General features: G+C 41.3%; 2 protein-coding genes across 2 annotated transcripts; both read right to left on the bottom strand.

The window, feature by feature from the left end:
* Positions 1 to 1172: 1172 nt before the first annotated feature.
* LOC137254218 (uncharacterized) lies at positions 1173 to 8665 on the bottom strand. Its single transcript, XM_067791931.1, has 2 exons — positions 7664 to 8665; positions 1173 to 1654 (listed from the first exon to the last, which is right to left on the bottom strand). Exons 1-2 carry the CDS (start codon positions 8244 to 8246, stop codon positions 1173 to 1175), a joined length of 1065 nt encoding a protein of 354 aa, XP_067648032.1. The 5' UTR covers positions 8247 to 8665.
* A 10613-nt stretch (positions 8666 to 19278) lies between these two features.
* LOC137254581 (large ribosomal subunit protein mL64-like) lies at positions 19279 to 20280 on the bottom strand. The gene has a single exon (XM_067792364.1). It carries the CDS (start codon positions 20143 to 20145, stop codon positions 19432 to 19434), a length of 714 nt encoding a protein of 237 aa, XP_067648465.1. The 5' UTR covers positions 20146 to 20280; the 3' UTR covers positions 19279 to 19431.
* Positions 20281 to 22262: the final 1982 nt, after the last annotated feature.

The following is a 22262-nucleotide window of genomic DNA, read 5'->3' as shown; positions in this document are numbered from 1 at the left end:
ATTCTTTTCGTTGTGCCTATATGTCTCTCTACCATTCCATTTGATTGTGAATAATTTACACTGGAGGTTTTCCAGGCGAAGTCCCAGTCTCTGGCAAACTTCGACATTTCCAGGCTATTAAGTTGTGTTCCAGGGTCTGAATATACAGTATGTGGGATTCCATACCTTGCAAACTGGAATTTTAGCACAGCTATCACTGAGCTGCTAGACATGTCCCTCAACTTTGCAACTTCTACATATTTACTGAAATAATCCACTGTAAGTAGAAATTCAGAACCCTGATAGTAAAAAAGGTCTACACCTAACATTTGCCATGGTCCTTCTGGAACCTCCCTGTTTAGTAGCGTTTCTTTGACGTTGGCCTTTCTGTGCCTGTTGCAAATATCACAATTATCTACCATGTCTTCGATTTCTTTGTTCATGTGGGGCCAGAACAGGATCTCTCTTGTCCTATTTTTGCATTTTTCTTTTCCCATGTGATTGAAACGAATCAAGCCTAGCATTTCCTTTCTTAACTTTTTAGGGACTACTATCCTGCTACCTTTGAATATTAGGTCATCTATTATGGTTAACTCATGAGAGTAGTTATAGTAACTTCAGTGGCAGAGTTAATGCCAAACGGCATTCTTAGATACCTGTATCTACCAAACGGGGTAATGATTGTCATCATATAACTACTTCGATCTGTCAACCTTACTTGATGGAATGCTTTGCTTGCATCAAGCACGCTAAAAATTTTGCTACCGGCTATACTTGAGCTCAGCTCATCAAATGTGGGAATCTTTTTATGTTGCCTCTTTATGGATTTGTTCAGTTCAGTTGGGTCTATATATATTCTGATCTGTCCGTTTTTCTTTTTGCTAATAACTATGGGTGAACCTATTCAGTGGGCTCAGTCACTTTTTTATTATACCCTCTTTTTCCATGTTCTCTCTTTTCTGACCGAGTCATTTAGTCCAATTGGAATTTTTCTGCAGGCAGCAATAATAGGTTTAGCATCATTTTTTAATTGTTTATGCAACCCATGCCGTCAAATGCTTTTTTATATTTCGTTAATATTTTTCCAGTTGAGGAACTGTTATGATTCAATTCCACATTGTGAACTCTTTGCACAATGTTAAGTGCCATCAAACTTGGTAAACCTGATCATCTGTGTTTTCAGTTACTATAAACTACAGATCTGAATTTTCCCTATGTGCAAATTTAAAGCTTAGATTACATTTTCCAATAACATTTATATGTTGACCTCCATATGCTGTTAGCTTTACATTAGTTCTAACAATTTTTATATTTTTTAATTTTGTATTTTTTAGTTTGCTTACAGGCATGACATTGCACCTCGCGCCTGAGTCTATTTTAACCTCAATTTTGCACGAGTTATTTACTATAATTTTTTCAGTCCAGTCTAGTGTGCCTTCTACACTACCAACATAGAGTGAGTCTACCTTATCATTTCGAGTTTCTGATTTTGTTTTAACTTTACACATTTTAGCATAGTGATTTTTTCCTTTGCAATTGTTGCATACTTTACCAAAAGCCGGGCATTGGCCATACCCATGTTGTCGACCACATCTCTGACACTCCCGCTGCTGGTTATATGTCGAACTTCTCTCCTTGTCATTGCTTATGTGGCTGCCTGTTTGCATCTTAATGCCTGATGTCCGGAACAAACCTATCATCAACCACTTTACTGCAACTCTTTCACGTTACTCGATTGTAAAAAAAGGCTTTTGGCAACTGCAAGTAACACCCCGTACTTCAGAATATCTGACATTCAGTACCCCATTCGGAAGATAATCTTGCTTAAGAATGCCATTTGGCTTAGCATCGGCTCCGGAAGTTTTCCAACAAGTAATGAGTTCGTTGATAGCGGACGTAAAGAACGCGGAGGTGTCTATGGATGATGTTCTCTTGCATGCCACCAGCAAACTAGAACTAGAGAGGATCACTCAAGAGGTACTTGACAAATTCAGAAAAGCAGGCCTTAAGCTTAATAAAGAAAACTGCGTTTTTAATACACAAAAAGTAAAGTTTCTGGGACATATAGTCTCCGCTGAAGGGGTAAAACCTGATCCCGAAGAAATAGAAATTATAACGAAAATTAAGCAACCGGAAAACGTCAAAGAGTTGCAAAGATTCTTGGGTATGGTAACATACGTGTCGAAATTTATAAACAATTTGGCAGATATCACCCAACCACTAAGACAATTATTGCGAAAAGATGTTGAGTGGGTGTGGGATAGGCAACACAATGAAGCATTCAATAAACTAAAAAATCTGTTGCAGAATCCACCAGCACTAGGGTATTATGACACTAAAGCGCCAATTTTGCTGTCAGTAGATGCCAGTAGTTATGCATGTGGCGGAGTACTAATACAAAAACAGAAGCCGAGCGCTTACTGTGCGAAATCGTTCACAAAAACTGAACAGGGCTATAGCCAATTAGAAAAAGAAGCAAACGCCATTCAAGTTGCATGTAAAAAATTTCACATGTACATTTGGGGTTGCAAAGATTTAACGATTGAATCTGACCATAAGCCTTTTGAGACAATATTTAAAAGGCCAATTACAGATGCACCACCGAGATTGCAAAGAATCATGTATCAAATCCTGCCTTATAATCCAGAAGTCACTTATAAAAAAGGTACGGAATTGTATGTAGCAGATTTACTGAGTAGAGACTGCGAAAACTTAGATAGTGAAGATTTAAATACAGAAAATTTACAAATATGTGCTATTGTACCATTCACGAAAACGCGAAAAGACGAACTTAAAGCAGAGATCTCAAAAAGTAAAGAACTTAATGATTTGTTATGGTATCGCATCTACGATGGAAGCAGTAAGGAAGGCGGTCGGCATGATGTGGTGGTGCACAGTGGCTAGTCATCGTCGGCTGGGGCGGGTCCTTGCCAACCTTACTGTTCCTGCGCCATAAACAGAAAAAAGTTCCTATCATGCCTATCAAAACCAAGAGTTGTCAAATTCAAAAAAAAACTGACAGAAGCGCAGAGACCGACTCAAAACGCTTATAAATTCAAACTAAAACGACATCCGGTCAAACCGGATGCCACGGACAGACCGCGAACATTCAAAAATTTAAATTCAAAAAGAAATTAAAAAAAAACTAAACGCAACGAAAATTACCGAACCGGACATGACCGGTTACCACAAGTTCAAAATCAAAATTAGAAAAAAAAGGCTGAAAAATAAAAATACAAATAAAAGGGCCGAATATATAGAGGGGCGCCGCGCTGTTGTTGCCACGCCCGGTGCTTATACCCACCCTCAAATCCATGGCCACCGACGCACCTATTTTTCGGTGGCCCCTTACCTGTATACCCTACATGCCTTCTAAGTCAAGGAGGAAGTCAGCACTCCCATTATTAGTACACTTTATTGATTATTCATCTTACAAAAATAAAGGGGGTAATTCCAGAGCAGTTAAGTTTTGTTGTGATTACATTAACGATTGTTTAATTTTTACAATGGTTTACAATTATCATATATATTTTCGCAAGAATTAAATAATAAATTTTTTTTTTTTTTTTTTTGATTATTTAAACTAGGAGTCTTTAAGAATAGATAGAAAAAGACGTGGGCATGGAAAAGGCGGAATGGTAAGTAGTGTGTACTTGGGATTTCGTAACCCTTTACCCGTTTGCGGTTTGTTCGGATTTTCGATATCAGTTCTTTTACCCAAATCTGTTTTTATATCTTAATTTATTTGGTTTTATTTTAGGTTGATTTATTCGCGTTTAAGTTCAATTTATTTTAGTTTTATTTCTGGTAAATTCAGTTTAATCAATAACCTCTTAACCCGTACGCATATCATAACGAATATGTTAATTTGTGTATTTTAGCAATGGTGTTATGTAAATGGGTTGGGGGGGTATATATCGAAGGTAGTAGAAGAGGGCGAAATAATTATATAATTAGATTTACTTATACCAAGGGACTTATAGGAATAATAAAGGAAAAAGAAAACCACTTAATATATAACCAAATTCTACTTCCTGCATTTAGGTGTGTACGTATATAAGTTATTTGTAATAGTGGTCATTACGTAATGTTTATACCGAAACCAAAAAAAAGGACTATGTGCTTATGCACTTGTAATACTAACGATACTAATGACATGTATATAATTTAGTCTTCCTAAATTCAAAGGTGTAAACATTTTCTCTTTTTTTTTTTTGATTTACATTCACCAAAATGGAGTTGACACAATGTATTAATTAATATAAAGCACTATGCATGATGTATTATACTATGTCCTAATGTAATCTACTACTTCAAAGATTTTATCATTAATTCATAAGATTAAATGGAACGATAAATGAATCATATGCAGCCATGGTTACAAAGTGGCAATGAAAACGAATACTAATCCTTCCGGTTATCATCTCCGGGTAGGTATTTGCTTGTATGTAACCATGTTTGCTATAAATATATATGTATGTATTTCTATACTAATGTATGCCTATGCGTAATTTTATGTATGCCTCTGCTTACAGGTAATTTACTATAGGCGATATCAGCACCTAAGCAGGTATTTAAAAGGGGGTTGCATACATACGTGCAACTCTAAGTAGGCATATGCTTATATATACATATACCCATATTCGCTATTAGCACCCAAGTATATATTTATAGGTGGTTGCACTCAATGCGCAACTCTAAGTGGGTATATGCCTATATATGCATATAACTATAATTAATACAAGTACTTAACCATATGTCTTCATGGTGTGGTATATATATGTGTATATTTTTATTGCTTTAGTTTCTTTGTGTGCCTACGCTCATGTATATACGTCTACAAGTGTATTTAAGCTCTCCTCATGGGGGGCTTTGGAACGGACCCACCCCTTTATGTGGTTCTGGTTGCGGTGGCCGGCTCTGCAGCAGACCTAGGTGCACGATCGTACAGTTGTTGTAGTTGGTATTGTTGTTGCTGTCGTTGGCTTGTGCGCGCTGTTCTGGTACCGTTGGTGGTTGTCGCGCTCTGGTTCGAGGTGGTCGAGCGCACCTGGTGGCAATACACGTCGTGTTGACCTTTACTATTTGGATGACTGGGGACTAATTCTGCCGTTCGTTGTATTACACTTCAGCGTACTGCTGGCCCTGGAGGCGGAGGTGGTGTTGAACGCTTTTCCAAAGGAAACGGTGTGCTTCGTGGACGCAGGGAGAAGGGTGTACCTTCGGAGTACTAGGCCTACTCTTCACAATTAGTATAGGGCTCTCCGATTTTGAATCACCATTGCTTTCCTCACTAGGAGTGACTGTCCAAGGCCGACTTACTGCTCACTTGGAAATTGTCTTGTGGTTTATTACTATCCCAGAATAGACGAATGGGAACGAGGTTTGCCGGAATGAACCGTTACGGTACTTTGCTCTACCGCTTCTTTCCTAGTTTCTAGGCTTTGCTGATAGTCCTTTCGTCGTGGGTCTAAGGAATCGGCCGTGCTTCCTCGTGGCTGTATTTTGGTTCTTCACCAATACTCACTTAATTATGTGCACAGCATGGCGATGACGTTTTACCATGCGTTGATTATAGCTGGGGATGGGCAGTTGATGTACACAATAATGATAATACAGCAGTTTCTGAGCTTGACGCTTTTCCGTTTGAAGTTGTGCGCATAACTGTTATACTATCCTTTGCAGGATCAAAAGGCCGCCAAAGTTTAGGCTGAACCAAATCACCAATCTCGTAATGATTAATTCTACTATAAACCTTTTGGTTTATAAAAAATTCCCCGATTAAATGCGCACAATAAAAAAAACAGTTCTTGCTTCTTCTTTTACCAGCAACTAAACTTCAAGGCTGGAGCCTATTTTTCTTGCGTCCATCCGCCAGCTAACCAAATAAGGAAGAGAGCAAAAAAATTTTTCGTTTCCGCGAAAAACGTGCCTTTTTTCCTTCCTTCTTTTTTCTTCTTTCTTTTGATGCCGATTTTTCGATCTTTTTTTCTTGTTTTCAATACTTTTGTATCGCAACTTTCGTCCCATCACCAGTCACTAGGTGTGTTCGCGCGAACACGCTCCCAAGTGGACCGTAACCGTAGACCATAACCGTGGACCGTAACAGATTTAAAGTCAACCATATTAAAAGGATGGCCAGAGCCCATCAATAAAGTGCCGGTAAATCTCAAAAAATATTGGTACTACATAGAGGCTCTCAGCGTTTACGAGGACATAATTTTTAAAGATCACAGAGCATTGGTTCCAAACTCAATGGTGCCATTAGTAATGAAACATTGCCATCTTAGTCATACAGGACTACAAGGGACGCTAAAACTGGCCCGTGACAATGTATTCTGGCCAACAATGACCAAAGATTTAACTGAGTACATAAAAACTTGCAGTGCATGCAGCAAAATACAAAAAGATAATCAGATGGAACAAATAAATTTACAAGCAGCGCCGAAACGGCCATGGAGTATTGTCGCTTCGGACATATTCCACTTAAGAGGAAAGGATTACATCCTCATTGCAGATAGCTACTCAGGATACTTTGACTTTAAACAACTAAACAATATCACCAGCTTCAACGTCATTAAAGAACTTAAGACATGGTTTGCTACCTTCGGCATCCCGGAAGTACTATTATCAGATGGTGGTAAACAATTTGATTGCAGCGATTTCAGGGCTTTTCAGAAAGAATGGAACTTTGAACATAGAATTTCGAGACCTCATTTTCCACGTTCAAACGGTCTAGCCGAACGCTATGTACAAGAGGCAAAAAACCTGATGAAAAAGTGCCTCGAAGACAACACGGACATACAATACAGCTAGCGCTGCTACATCATCGGAATACTCCACGCATGGACCTAGGGTCTCCAGTTCAACGGTTAATGAACAGAAGAACCAGAACGCTATTACCTACCAATGAAAAGCTACTCAATCCAAAAATAATAAAAAACGTAAGCAAAAAACTAACAAAACTCAAGGTAGGTGAGAAAGAAACAGCAGATAGAAATAAAAAACAGAGTAGATAATACAAAACGCAAGAGAAAGTACTGCTTAGATAAAGCCATAACAACTGGGTTCCAGCTTATATAGTGAGAACAGAAGGACACCGCTCGTACAGAGTACAAACCAAAGATGGCGCCATATACAGAAGAAACACATGGCATCTTAAGCCAGCCACTTCATCCCTCGACGTTGATCCTAGGTCGTCCACAGATCGTCCTACTGTTGAACCAAAAACCAAAGTTCTTCAAGTCCAACACAGCCACCTACAGAAACCACAACACAACAGTGTTCGCCAGATGACGTGCCTCGTGAATCTGAACCTTCCACGCCCGCTACACCACAGGATGCAGCTAGCCTCAATCATCCACCACGCACTCGCTCTGGACGTGTAATTAAAACACCCGCAAGGTACCGCTGAAAAGGAGGGATGTCAGGAACAAACCTATCATCGGTTCAGGAACACACATACAATCGATTCACAATACACATTCCTATATATACATATTACTGCACAACCACTTTTATTGTACACACTTGAATATACATATTATTAAAGATTGTTCTTGACACGAACTATAATAAAGCACGTGACTTCTCAATCGATCTATTTTATTTAACAAAAGTAATTTGTACCAAAGTTAAGGTACATTACACCTGAGCCCTGCTTTCGATGGGCACCATTTACCTCATGGTTGTCTGCATTTTTTTTTTATCAGGTGTACTTTCGAGTCCTCGCCAATTGTTTTCATTTGTATGTCTGCTAGTTCTACTGTTTTACATATTTGTGTGCACTTCTCCAAATCTAATTTATCTTCTCGTAGAAGGCGGTTCCTCAATTCTGAGTCTCGGATACCACAGACTATTCTGTCTTTTATTAGACTGTCTTTGAGGTTACCAAAGCCGCATGTGGCGCTCAGCGTTTTGAGGTCAGTCAAATAATTTGTAAAATTTTCACCACTCTGTTGCACACGAGTGAAAAATAAGTGTCTTTCTACTGTCTCATTCGCTTTAGGGGAACAGTAGTTTTCGAACGATTTTGTCACTGCCTCGAGTTTTTTGCTATCCGCCTCACTTAGCCCGAATGTATTAAACTTTTCTAGTGCGTCATCGCCGATGACATGTAGGAACACTGCAACTTTCCTCTCTTCTTCTTTTTTGTCCAGCCCTGTGGCCTTCATGTATAAATCGAATTTTTGCTTCCACTTGTTCCATTTTTCTTTTACATTGCCGTCGAACGATAATGGAAGTGGTACCTTCATTGATGTCTCCATTGTTTCTGCTTGTTTCTGTTCCTGTGATTCCTCGCACACGTGTTCGGGCGTGTTTCCAGGATCCGACTTGTTTTCTTTCACTTTGAAATATTGCTCTGGTACTACACGTAACTTACAGTCGTCACAATTTTGATGATAATTTTGCTCTTGTGATGCTTAATTTGATATTTGATGATTTACCGGCTGCGCCATGTTGTAGATAAAATAGGCTACACGTGTTGGATTCTTATGATTACCTCTTTATTCCATGAGATGTACAAGTGGAAAAGGAACTTACTGTCGTCACAATTTTGATGATAATTTTGCTCTTGTGATGCTTAATTTTATATTTGATGATTTACCGGATGCGCCATGTTGTAGATAAAATAGGCCACACGTGTTGGATTCTTATGATTACCTCTTTATTCCATGAGATGTACAAGTGGAAAAGGAAGTTATGGTTTTACATCTATAAATATATCTATAATACCAGAGATGAGTAAAAATATAAATATATCGATGAAATACATAGAGCTGCCATCTATTATTAATTACAGCTGTCACACTATGCACTTCAGAATTCTGCAGTTTAACTGTAATGGATTAACTGGAAAGATCACGGAGATAGTTGATTTCATGAAGCGGCACAACATCCGCATTGCTGCGATTCAAGAGACTAAACTCACAGCAAGATCTGCTCTGGAGACCTGTTCGGGGTATAATGTCACAGAAAAGATATCGAGAGCGGAAATGGAGGCGGCCTCGCGTTTATCATACACCACTCTGTGCAATATTATATATTTGATCCTGGCATCGACCGCAAGGCAATGTCTAAGAACGTCAAGGCCTATCTGTCCGGTCAGGCGATGCAAACCTAGAAATCATTAACATCCCTCCTGCCACCTGTTGCCCCAGTGGATACCGCCCTAATATCAGGGCCTTACTCACTGGCAACAATCGCATTATCTTAGGCGATTTCAATGCCCATCATGATCTATGGCATTCAAACTTGCGGGCGGACAGTAGTGGTGAGATGTTGGCGGATCAAATAGAAGAAACCTCGTTCTGCACAATAAACGGAGATGCCCCACACGTGTGGTAGGATGCTGTCACAGCTCGCCAGATATCTCAATCGTGAGCGCAGAACTCGTAAATTGCGTCAACTGGCAGCCGATGGTAACATTGGCATCCGACCACCTGCCCATACTTATTTCGCTCGAGCGTACCGCCGACTTCATCGTCACCGAAAAGCGCACTTTCATAAACTTCAAAAAAGGAAAGTGGGAAGAATATAAATCTTCTACAGACAACCGCTTTGCTGCCATCCCTATCCCGACTGATGCCCCCCAAGGGGAGCGTGCCTTCCGTAAGTTCATTGAATCCGCCTCGGCACGTTTCATTCCCGCCGGGAGAATTCCCGAAATCCGGCCCCACTTCCCGGCGGAGGCCGCAAACTTAGCGAGAGAACGTGACCTTATAAGACAGCTAAACTGCCACCTATTGCCCCAGCAGATACCGCCCTAATATCAGCGCCTTACTCACTGACAACAATCGCATTATTGAAACTTGCGGGCGGACAGTAGGGGTGAGATGTTGGCGGATCAAATAGAAGAAACCTCGTTCTGCACAATAAACGAAGAACCCCCACACGTATGGTAGGAAGCTGTCACAGCTCGCCAGATATCTCAGTCGTGAGCGCAGAACTCGTAAACTGCGTCAACTGGCAGCCGATGGTAACATTGGCATCCGACCACCTGCCCATACTTATTTCGCTCGAGCGTACCGCCGACTTCATCGTCACAGAAAAACACACTTTCAGAAACTTTAAAAAAGGAAAGTGGGACGAATACAGATCCTTTACAGACAACCGCTTTGCTACCCTCCCTATCCCGACTGATGCCCCTCAAGGGGAGTGTGCTTTCCGCAAGGTCATTGAATCCGTCTCGGCTCGTTTCATTCCCGCCGGTAGAATTTGCGAAATTCGGCCCACTTTCCGGTGGAGGCCACAAATTTAGCGAGAACGTGACCTTAGAAGACAGCCCAAATAAGGGATATAAACCAACGCATCAGATTGCTTGTGGATGAACACAAGCGGGCGAAATGGGAGGAGCACCTGAGTTTTTGTAATCTCTCTGCCGGTATAGGTAAACTTTGGTCCACCGTAAAGTTCCTACCGAATCCGTCTAGGCACAATGACAAGGTTTCCATCGCCATTGGCGATAAAGTGCTGTAGGATGCGAAAAAATGCGCGAGCGCTTTCTGCCGACAATATATAATGCATTCTACGGTCGACAAAGATAGACGGAGGGCCAACAGACACGCACATAAACATAAATTCAGCGCGTCACCAATTACCATCACCGCCAAAGAGGTTGAGGATGCCATCGGTCATGCTAAGGAAAGAGGGTTTCAAATATTTAGCACATGCCTTCAACCTGTCTCTTTCCAGCTTTGTCATGCGCGAAAAATGGAAAATGGCCAAGGTGGTCCCGCTACTAAAGCCTGGGAAACCAGCTAACATAGGAGAGTCATATCGACCGATACCTCTCTTATCGCCAGTAGACAAGACGCTTGAATCCATTTTGCTCCCCTACTTCAAAGCAAATTTGCAGCTAGGCTGTCATCAGCATGGCTTCAGAAAAGTCCATAGCAGCACCACCGCGCTAAATGCCATTAGCACCCAGATAAATTGGGGTTTAAATCAAAGCCCCCACCATAGAACAGTACTCGTTGCGCTAGACCTATCAAAAGATTTTGATACTGCCAACCATGGCACGTTACTGCAAGACCTGGAAGGGTCTACCCTTCCCCCATGTCTTAAGAGGTGGACCTCAAATTATCTGGTTGGTCGGCAGGCATCGGTCCAATTTAGAAACGAAACATCAAAACCAAGAAGGATTAAACCAGGGGTTCCACAGGGTGGTGTCCTATCCCCGCTTTTGTTTAATTTCTACATATCTAAGCTACTCTCCCCACCAGAAGGAGTTACTATCGTTCCCTACGCCGATGACTGCACAATAATGGCCACAGGCCCAGGCCCACAGATCGATGAGCTTTGCAACAGAACAAACAACTGCTTCCCTGATCTCTCCAGTTTTTCGCCCTGCGAAACGTGGCATTATCACAGACTAAATCCTCCGCGACCTTACTTACAACTTGGACGTCCCAAATGTCGACCATTTTGAACATCCACGCCGATGGCACTACGCTACCGACTGTCCTACACCCCAAACTATTGGGTGTGACGTTTGATCAGGATCTACATTTTGGTGAGCATGCAGCCGCAATTGTACCGAAAATCCAGAGCCGCAATAAAATCCTCAAATCCCTTGCTGGCAATACTTGGGGAAAAACAAAGAAACGCTCATTACCACATAGACAGATAATTAATTGAGGATCGCACTCCGACCATTGGCCTATTGTGCCCTCAGCTGCTTCACAACACCTCATCCAAGCCTCATTACCACATACAAAGCAATTGGACAGTCGCGTCCCCTATATGGTCGCCAAGCCTAAAAACTACCCACTGGAAGACGCTTCCCAAGGCAGTCGGTTCTATGTACTGGAGCGACTCGGGATTTTTCCCGACCAAGGACTGTCATTTCAGTGTGACCCCATTTAATTTGTTGCGCCCTCCCACAAATTGTCATCCTCCCAGCAGCTCCTTGCAGCAGGACTGCTCCATATTCTCTTGCTCCGGGAAGGTATCGAACCCAATCCGGGTCCGTCTCCTGACCCCGGTCCTGAGAAATGCTTTTGCTGCATCTGCCGGAAAAGAATCTTTTTAGGACGGTCATACTCTGTTCAGTGTGTCTCGTGCAAGGCATGGTTGCATCGGACAGGTTGTTCTGGGCTTGATCCCAAAAGCCGACGTCCACGTAACTTTTATAAATCTTTTGTGGCTCCTTGCTGTTCACGCCCGTAGTCTACGCCTAAGCGCCCCCCCCCCCCCCACTACCTTCCAGCAGCCCCGCTGCTCAGCAAGTCACAACAAGTACCCGCTGCTGCTCGCGCCCCACGGCGCCAACAACTCAAGCAGCTGCTACCACTCATAACTACTACCTTCGTAGTAGAGTCGGTAGCAATGCTGAGCATCAGCCCTTGCCCCCGTCTTCTCCCCCCTCTTTTCCGGCAGCAATCGTGCAGGTCAGGGAAACAGACTCTTAGTCCCTACCTCCGTTTGCACCGTCTGCCAGCACAGTATAGGTTTGCGACATCCGCCCAATGCAGCTCCTGCCTTGGGTGGTGCCATTTTTCTAGATGTTCTGGTCTCCGCGACGGCAACCCCCCGACGGGTTTCATCGCGCCATGTTGCCAGGTCGCAAACCCAAATCATCCGGATACCCCAATGCTTGCACAAGGACGCCCAGTCCCAGGGCCACAACAGCAATTGCGTCCTGGCCTTCCACAACCCAGGCGTGGCGACGTCTCCCCTTATGCGCTTCAGAATTCTGCAGTTAAACTGTAATGGACTAACTGGGAAGATTACGGATATAGTCGATTTCATGAAGCGGCACAACATCCGCATTGCTGCGATTCAAGAGACTAAACTCACAGCAAGATCTGCATTGCAGACCTGCTCTGGTTATAATGTCCACAGGAAAGACCGCGAGAGCGGAAATGGAGGCGGTCTCGCGTTTATCATACACCACTCTGTGCAATATTATATATTTGATCCTGGCATCGACCGCAGGGACAATCACCCTTATTGTCATTGTCGTCGTCGACATCGTCGTCATATTTCAGTCGACGTCACATCGTATCGACGTCGTCGTCACTTCGACACCAAATCGGTATTGGCTAAGCTTGTTGAGACGACGACAATTTTTCGATAAAACGAGAGGAAAATATACCATCTCTGTCAATTCTGGATCAGCTGTTCGTAGAGTTGTGCTTTTTCGTTCATTTCAGAGATTCGAATCTTTAGTTCTTTTTCTGATGATCGAACAAGTTGTTCTTTTTGTTCATCTGCTCTTTTTTTCAAGCAAATTTGATCACTGCTGCTCGCACCCGCGAAAAAAGCCAAAAAGTATAGATGGGGGTGTGTATTCAGCAATGCTTTGTGTAGGTATATTTAAATGAGTAATGAATAAATAAGTTAATATATATGTATAATTAACTTCAAAAAAAGTTACAAATTTCGGAAGATCCAGGAAATTGAAAGAGTACAGACACAAATTGTAAATATGAACTTTTCAAGTTTAATAAATGTAATAATTAAAAATAAAATAAATGTAAGGCGCGATAACCTCCGAAGAGATCTAAGGCCGAGCTTCTCTTCCAATTTGCGTCGTGCTCCTCTTGATTTTCCCTACAAATTGGCCGGACGGGACCTACATGTTTTTATGCCGACTCCGAACGGCATCTGCAAGGCAGATGAGTTTTCTCTGAGAGCTTTTCATGGCAGAAATACACCCGGAGCGCTTGCCAAACACTGCCGAGGGGCGACCCCGCTTAGAAAAATTTTCTTATAATTGAAAAACTTTATTTCTAAAATTTTGATTTTCCTTTGCCCGGGAGTTGAACCCAGGGCATACGGTGTGATAGGCGGAGCACGCTACCATCACACCACGGTGGCCGCAAAGCATGTTTTTCATAAATAGTGCATACATATATTGTTGTAGCAGTGCCACACACAAAGATGACCACACATATTTTTAGTGTAAGTGGCATCATCGACATTCGTGCTCAGAATTTCTGCGTATATATGTGTGAATTTACAATGTTCGCGAACGAGAAGAGAGAAAGAATAACATTAGATAAAACGAACTAAAAGAACCAATGAACTAAAAGAACAAAAAGAACCGAAATCGAAGATCTAGTTCACTTGTTCAGTTGAGAGACCTGGTCAATTGAACAAGTTCAGAACGAAACGACCCAACTCTAGCTGCTCGATTTTTTTTACTCACCCTTATTGCCATTGTCGTCGTCGTCACTGAACGACGACGTCTCACGACGACATGTTAAATTCGGTATTACCGTTGTCGTTTTCGATAACTATTGACGACTATCGACACATGTTTGGTATTGGCTAAGCAAATTTGCTGTCGTCGTCGCCCTCACACGACGCCATTTGTGTCGACGCGGTTTTTACTGACGACAGAAGGAAAATTTGTAAGTAAAACATTTTTTTTAATTAATTAAATATACATATATGTAATATGCATTGTTTTCTTAGATATTCAAAATGAAAATAACGAGTGCGCAATAATTCGAGGTTCTTGTAGCTGGGCTAGAAAAAATCGAAGTTATTTCTGATTTTTTTTTCTATTGAGTCTAAGCTCCTCTTTATTATTTTCGTCACTAGAGCTCATAATAAAACATTTTTGTAAAATCTTGAAAAGAAATATTTAAACAAATCTCAAATCGCGAAAAAAGATACAGAAATAGTAAAAAAAATCGAACAGCTGATCCAGAATTGACAGAGATGGTATATTTTCCTTTCGTTTTATCGATAAATTGTCGTCGTCGTCTCAACAAGCTTAGCCAATACCGATTTGGTGTCGAAGTGACGACGACGTCGATACGATGTGACGTCGACTGAAATACAACGACGATGTCGACGACGAGAATGACAATAAGGGTGAATGTTCTCGAACGAGAAGAGATAAAGAATAACATTAGATAAAACGAACTAAAATAACCAATGAACTAAAAGAACAAAAAGAACCGAAATCGAAGATCTAGTTCACTTGTTCAGTTGAGAGACCCGGTCAATTGAACAAGTTCAGAACGAAACGACCCAACTCTAGCTGCTCGATTTTTCTTACTCACCCTTATTGCCATTGTCGTCGTCGTCACTGAACGACGACGTCTCACGACGACATGTTAAATTCGGTATTGCCGTTGTCGTTTTCGATAACTATTGACGACTATCGACACATGTTTGGTATTGGCTAAGCAAATTTGCTGTCGTCGTCGCCCTCACACGACGCCATTTGTGTCGACGCGGTTTTTACTGACGACAGAAGGAAAATTTGTAAGTAAAACATTTTTTTTAATTAATTAAATATACATATATGTATTATGCATTGTTTTCTTAGATATTCAAAATGAAAATAACGAGTGCGCAATAATTCGAGGTTCTTGTAGCTGGGCTAGAAAAAATCGAAGTTATTTCTGATTTTTTTTTCTATTGAGTCTAAGCTCCTCTTTATTATTTTCGTCACTAGAGCTCATAATAAAACATTTTTGTAAAATCTTGAAAAGAAATATTTAAACAAATCTCAAATCGCGAAAAAAGGTACAGAAATAGTAAAAAAAAAAACAGCTGATCCAGAATTGACAGAGATAGTATATTTTCCTTTCGTTTTATCGATAAATTGTCGTCGTCGTCTTGTTGTTGTTGTAGCAATGCTCGCCCCACCTAATAGCCGCGACCGATCACAAATTGTCATCAATATCCTCTAACGGGAGTCCAAAGAAACTTGCCGTTTCAACAGGGGTGGACCATAAGGAAATGGGTGTTAGAGGCGTTGGTTCCACATTACAATTAAAGAGATGGTTGGTGTCATGTGGGGACACATTGCAAGCAGGGCATACATTTTGTATGTCGGGGTTGATTCTGGATAGGTAAGAGATTAACCTGTTACAGTATCCAGAACGAAGTTGAGCAAGAGTGACACGCGTTTCCCTGGGGAGTATGCGTTCCTCTTCTGCGAGTTCTGGATATTTTTCTTCAAGTACTGGATTCACCGGGCAATTCCCGACATAAAGGTCCGACGCCTGTCTATGGAGTTCACCAAGGACCTGCTTGTGTTTTTCCGCTTCATACGGCTGGGTTCTCAGGTGCCGTATTTCCTCAAAATGCTTACGGAGATGACTCCTTAGGCCCCTAGGCGGTGCTGGTTCGTCAATCAGATGTCTGTTGGGATGCCCAGGTTTCTGGGTATTCAACAGAAACTGTTTGGTCAGCATCTCATTTCTCTCCCTGATGGGGAGTATTCTCGCCTCATTATGCAGATGGTGTTCTGGGGACATAAGAAGACAGCCCGTGGCGATTCTGAGAGCAGTATTTTGGCAGGCCTGTAGTTTCTTCCAGTGGGTGGTTTTTAGGCTTGGCGACCATATGGGTGACGCGTAGCACGTAATCGGCTGGCTAATTGCTTTGTATGTGGTCAAGAGCGTTTCTTTATTAGCAAGGGATTTGAGGATTTTATTACGGCTCTGAATTCTTGGAACAATTGCGGTTGCGTGCGCACCAAAATGTAGATCCTGATCAAACGTCACACCCAAGATTTTGGGGTGTAGGACAGTCGGTAGCGTAGTGCCATCGACGTGGATGTTCAATATGGTCGACATTTGGGGCGTCCATGTTGTAAATAAGGTCGCGGAAGATTTAGTCGGTGACAATGCCAGGTTTCGCGAGGCGAAAAAACTGGAGAGATCAGGGAGATAGACGATTATTTTATTGCATAGATCATCGATCTTTGGGCCTGGGCCTGTGGCCATTATTGTGCAGTCATCGGCGTAGGAAACGATTGTGACTCCTTCCGGTGGTGAAGGTAGATTAGATATGTAGAAATTAAACAAAAGCGGGGATAGGACACCACCCTGTGGCACCCCTTGTTTAATTCTCCTTTGTTTTGATGTTTCGTTTCTGAATTGCGCCGATGCCTGCCGACCACCCAGATAATTTGCGGTCCACCGTTTAAGACATGGGGGAAGGGTAGACCCTTCCAGGTCTTGCAGTAACGAGCCATGGTTGACCGTATCAAAAGCTTTTGATAGGTCTAACGCTACGAGTACTGTTCTATGGTGGGGATATTGATTCAAACCGCAATTTATCTGGGTGCCAATGACATTTACGCGGAGGTAGTGCTATGAAGTTTTCTGAAGCCATGCTGATGAGGGGCTAGCTTCAAATGTGCTTGGAAATAAGGGAGCAAAATGGCTTCAAGCGTCTTTGCCACTGCGTCAACTGGCAGGTGATGGTAACATTGGCATCCGACCACCGGCCCATACTTATTTCGCTTGAGCGTACCGCCGACTTCATCGTCACTGAAAAACGCACTTTCATAAACTTCAAAAAAGGAAAGTGGGAAAAATATATAAATCCTTTACAGACAGCCGCTTTGCTGCCCTCCCTATCCCGACTGATGCCCGCCAAGGGGAGCGTGCCTTCCGTAAGGTCATTAAATCCGCCTCGGCATATTTCATTCCCGCCGGGAGAATTCCCGAAATCCGGCCCCACTTCCCGGCGGAGGCCGCAAACTTAGCGAGAGAACGTGACCTTATAACACAGCTTGATCCAGGCGACCCCCAAATAAGGGATATAAACCAACCCATCAGATTGCTTGTGGATGATCACAAGCGGGCGAAATAGGAGGAGCACCTAAGACGTTGTAACCTCTCTACCGGTGTGGGTAAACTTTGGTCCACCGTAAAGTCCCTATCGAATCCGACTAAGCACAAAGACAAAGTTTCCATTACCCCAGCGGGTAAGGGGGTCAGAATATACCCGCGGTAGGTATGCCTGTCGTAAGAGGCGACTAAAATACCAGATTCAAGGGGTGTGTAGCGCAACCCTTCAGGTTGCCAGCGCAATATATAGCTTCTCCAAATCCAATTGTCAACCTCACCTATCCGCGGCGAATCCTGTTTCACTAACAGACGAGGCTCTGGCGACCCCAAGCTCCTCATGGATCTTGGGGGTGGGGAGGGAGGGGATGGCCTGAAGGTTTAATGTGGCCACATAAATCGTTCCCGAGATGGTCGGGCTAGCACCTTATTGGTGCTGTGGTACCGGAGCGTACCGGATCTGCATCCGGCAAAGGACCATCACATCGATAACACTCCCCAAAGCCTTCGGGGAGCAACCTTATCGCTACAACAACAACAACAACAAAGTTTCCATCGCCTTTGGCGACAAAGTGCTGTCGGACGCGAGCGCTTTCTGCCGACAATATATAATGCATCCTACGGTCGACAAAGATAGACGGAGAGCCAATAGACACGCACATAAACACAAACTCAGCGCGTCACCAATTACCATCACCGCTAGAGAGGTTGGTGACGCCATTGGTCGCGCTAAACCATCCAAAGCAGTGGGCCCAGACGGCATAGCCATGCCGATGCTTAAAAACCTAGGGAAAGAGGTTTTCAAATATTTAGCGCATGTCTTCAATCTGTCTCTTTCCACCTTTGTCATACCCGAGAAATGGAAAATGGCCAAGGTGGTCCCGCCTGGGAAAGTAGCTAACATAGGTGAGTCGTATCGTCCGTAGCGCTAGACCTATCAAAAGCTTTCGATGCGGTCAACCATGGCTCGTTACTGCAAGACCTGGAAGGGTCTACCCTTCCCCCATGTCTTAAAAGATGGACCGCAAATTATCTGGGTGGTTGCTCAACTTCGTTCTGGATATTGTAACAGGTTAAGCTCTTACCTATCCAGAATCAACCCCGACATACAAAACGTATGCCCCGCTTGCAATGTTCCCACACGACTCCAACCATCTCTTCAATTGTAATGTGGAACCAACGCCTCTAACACCCCTTTCCTTATGGTCCACCCCTGTTGAAACGGCAAGTTTCCTTGGACTCCCGTTAGAGGATATTGATGACAATTTGTGATCGGTCGCGGCTATTAGGTGGGGCGAGCATTGCTACAACAACAACAACAGGTACCGTATCGGATTTTAAGATATTGACGATCATAGCTGATGTTGGAAGTTGTAATCGCAGGTGTATATCGGTCAGGTTTGTTTGCGAGTGAGCTGTGGTTCAAATAGCTCACTTTCGCACGCTTTCTTCCCTTGATGAAAAAAGATTATTATGTAGTATCTTATTTTGAAAGAGATATGAAGAATAAATCGCATACAAAAATGATTCAAAAAATCTCAACCAAAACGATTGAAATACATACTTATGTTCACGAATATGATCAGAAAATGAATGTGAAAACCAGTTAAATATTACTCTAAAACAATTAAAGCTAAATTTTACAATATCAAATATGAATAAAACGTTTCGAAATAGGAATCATACATGATTATTCCAGAATAATAACATTTAAGGCACATTTTTCTCCCGACGATTTTCGAACAGAAAATGCTTTTAAATTTGAACGTATTTAATCATATTATGGTATATTTAAATATTTTTTGATCAAAATTTTCAAAAAATGCTGGCTGGGCACCCTCCCGTAAGCTCTAGAGCTTTGAAAATTGTGAATGTGTTCCTACTGGGATATGTGTTTATCTTTTTGCTATAGAGCTGAAGTTTTCTCTGCCAACTTTGTCAACATTTTATCTTGCCGGGCCCTACGTTTAGCCTCCTTTTGTTTCTTTTTTTCCTCACGTTCTTTTTGTTCCAGCATTTCCTTGAATCTGTCATCCTTAGGGTCTACTTTGAAACCGAAGTGCCTTCGTACTTCTTCTATTAACCTTTGCTTTTCCTGTTTTATAGCTAATACTTCAGCTTCCTTTTTTAAGATCCTATTTTGCATTTCTACTTTCCACTGTTCAAGTTTTATCAATTTGGTAGCAATTTCGGTCTCCCTCCGCTCAATTAATTCACTACGATATGATTCAATGGTCTTAGCATTTATTATTAATTTGTAAAAAGAACAGGGTTCCTTTGCTGAACTGACTGTATCTTTTCGACGCATATTGAAACAGATATTGGGACATATTCCTGTCAGCAACCCATAACGTCCAAAAACTTTCCTTTTATATTTTTCAGTTAAATGAATCCACGAACATGGGTCGTTATACGGCCATATTTCCAACAGAACATTTCTATTTTGCTGCAACAATTTGGACATATCACGATGATGCGTATGTCGAGCTCTTTCCATGTTTGTTGAATCCTCTTTCCTTAGAAGAGTAGTTGTGGACTTGTAGTTGAGTGCATGTGTTTGAACACTATTTTTCCCGTTTTTGACAAGCACGTTCATTTTATAAATATTTGTTAACCACATATTAACGCCAAATATGCAATATTATTATTGTAGAGATATGAATGTCGAGATGGTCTTTATGGCAGCATCACATTAGCATTTTTGTGATATAGGTACGATCCATTTACAGGTCATGATACAAAAAACGGAGGTAATTCCATTTAGTGTGACGTTAGCCACTTGACTTTTGCGGTGACAATGACAATTTCACCAAAAACAAGCTACCAGATTGAAAAATGTTACGATTTTTTCTAATTTTGATGGATTTCATATTAAATGGAAATATTTTAATACGAAACATCAGCCTAGAAAAGAAGGTTTTTAAAAAGTTTTTCGAGCTCCAGAAAATTGTTTTGTTGGAAGAAATATGGGGGAATATTTAGAATAAGGTGCCACGATTTTCCATCTTTTCTTTTTTTCGAGGGTGGTGGGGGTCCTAAAAATCACAAAATTATCATCCGCAACTCTAGGAAACTCTAGTTTATGAAATATAAGCCTTTTAATTTCTAAATTTAGTAAAATTTCAGCTTAAGTCCTGCACTTAAAATTCGGGTCGCACATGTCGATAGTGATATCGTTTAAAAGTTATTCGCGGAAAACCCGTCGGTGTTATTGTCGCTTTTTTCGTTGTTGCAATTAAACAAACGAAAACAAATGAAGGTGGTGAATAGTGTGCCAGCTTCGCAACAATATCTTTTTAACTTGGTAGAAGATTATAAGGTGGTAACACGTCGACATAAATGCAAACAAACATACACTATCAATGTATTTTGTTTTGTAATTCTCTGAATAATTTGAAATTAATGTATTTAATTGGAACAAGTGCAGAATACATACATTTGTCAAAAAAAAAAAATAAAACATTGTACTTTATAGAGATTTTTATGCTGATTCCAACGGTAATTCTGCGTAGAACACCTTTCTGCATAGGCGTTCTTCGGCCGCGCTTATAAAAAAAATAACCCTGGGCTACGCCTTGCCAAGTCCGGGTTTGTGGTATAACCGTGGCTACCGCCACGGTGATGTCCTTTTGCGTAGTACACCCTTCTGCGCAGCACCCCCAAATAATATTAGACTACAATTATTAAAACTGTTTTACAAAAACAAAATACCTTAATAGCGAATGTTTGTTTGCATTTATTTCGACGTGCCACCACCTTATAATGTTGTACCAAGATAAAAAGATATTGTTGCGGAGCTGGCAACACTATTCACCACCGTCATTTGTTTTCGTTTGTTTAATTGCAACAACGAAAAAAGCGACAATAATACCGACGGGTTTTCCGCGAATAACTTTTAAACGAGATAAAAAAAAAATGTAGTTTCTGCTTCCGAATTCTGAATCTTGACGCAAATATGCGTCTTTTGATACCGCTATCGACATGTGCGACCCGAATTTTAAGTGCAGGACTTAAGTTGAAATTTTACTAAATTTGGAAATTAAAAAGCTTATATTTCATAAACCAAGAGTTTCCTTGAGTTGCGGATGATAATTTTGTGATTTTTAGGACCCCCTCTACCTCTACAAATCAGCAAAAGTTTGAAAATCGTGGCACCTTATATAAAATCCAACCCGAAATATGGATCGAAGTATGCAAAGCAAGTGAATATAGCCTTCTTAAGTGTCCGTTCGTTTGCTCAGAGCATTTTGACAAAACATACACGTTTATCAATTGCTTGCTCAAAGGAGGTCCTTATAAACCGACACCGCAATTTCTTGATAAATTGGCTACAATTCCACATTTTTAATTTTTGGCAGAATACATACATTTGTCAAATTAAAAAAATGTATATGAGTATCGGTAGTGGTGTTTATGGTGAGTTCAACCGTATAATTTTTTTTTGGTGCAAATAATAACTATAGGGGTAATTCCACGTCAAAAGGTAAATTTTACATTTTTTTAAAACAAAATATCTTTGAAACTATATAGTCAATCTTGAAAATTGTAATGTCTTTAGATAGGTAATAAAACAAGGTTTTGTGTGATTTATAAAACATCTATATTCAGAAGAAATTTCTATAATAAAATTATGTTTTTATGGGAAAATAAACTTATCATAAATCGAATAATAAGTCGAAAAAATGTGTTATTGACAAAACACTTTAATACTATCGTGTTGAAGATAATTTCATTACC

Source organism: Eurosta solidaginis, chromosome 5, assembly GCF_040869045.1.
Source record: "Eurosta solidaginis isolate ZX-2024a chromosome 5, ASM4086904v1, whole genome shotgun sequence".
NCBI classification, from domain to species: Eukaryota; Metazoa; Arthropoda; class Insecta; order Diptera; family Tephritidae; genus Eurosta; species Eurosta solidaginis.
Note: the sequence above shows the minus strand (reverse complement) of the source record. Positions and strands in the feature narration are given on the sequence as shown.

Bases quoted from the DNA above. Each gene is read 5' to 3' on its own strand.
- LOC137254218 (XM_067791931.1), bottom strand. From the start codon at position 8,246: ATGGAGACATCAATGAAGGTACCACTTCCATTATCGTTCGACGGCAAT. The intron at 1,655-7,663 runs GAGGTAAATGGT...TCCGGACATCAG, and splicing joins AAAAAAATGCAGACAACCAT to GCATTAAGATGCAAACAGGC.
- LOC137254581 (XM_067792364.1), bottom strand. From the start codon at position 20,145: ATGTGGTTAACAAATATTTATAAAATGAACGTGCTTGTCAAAAACGGG.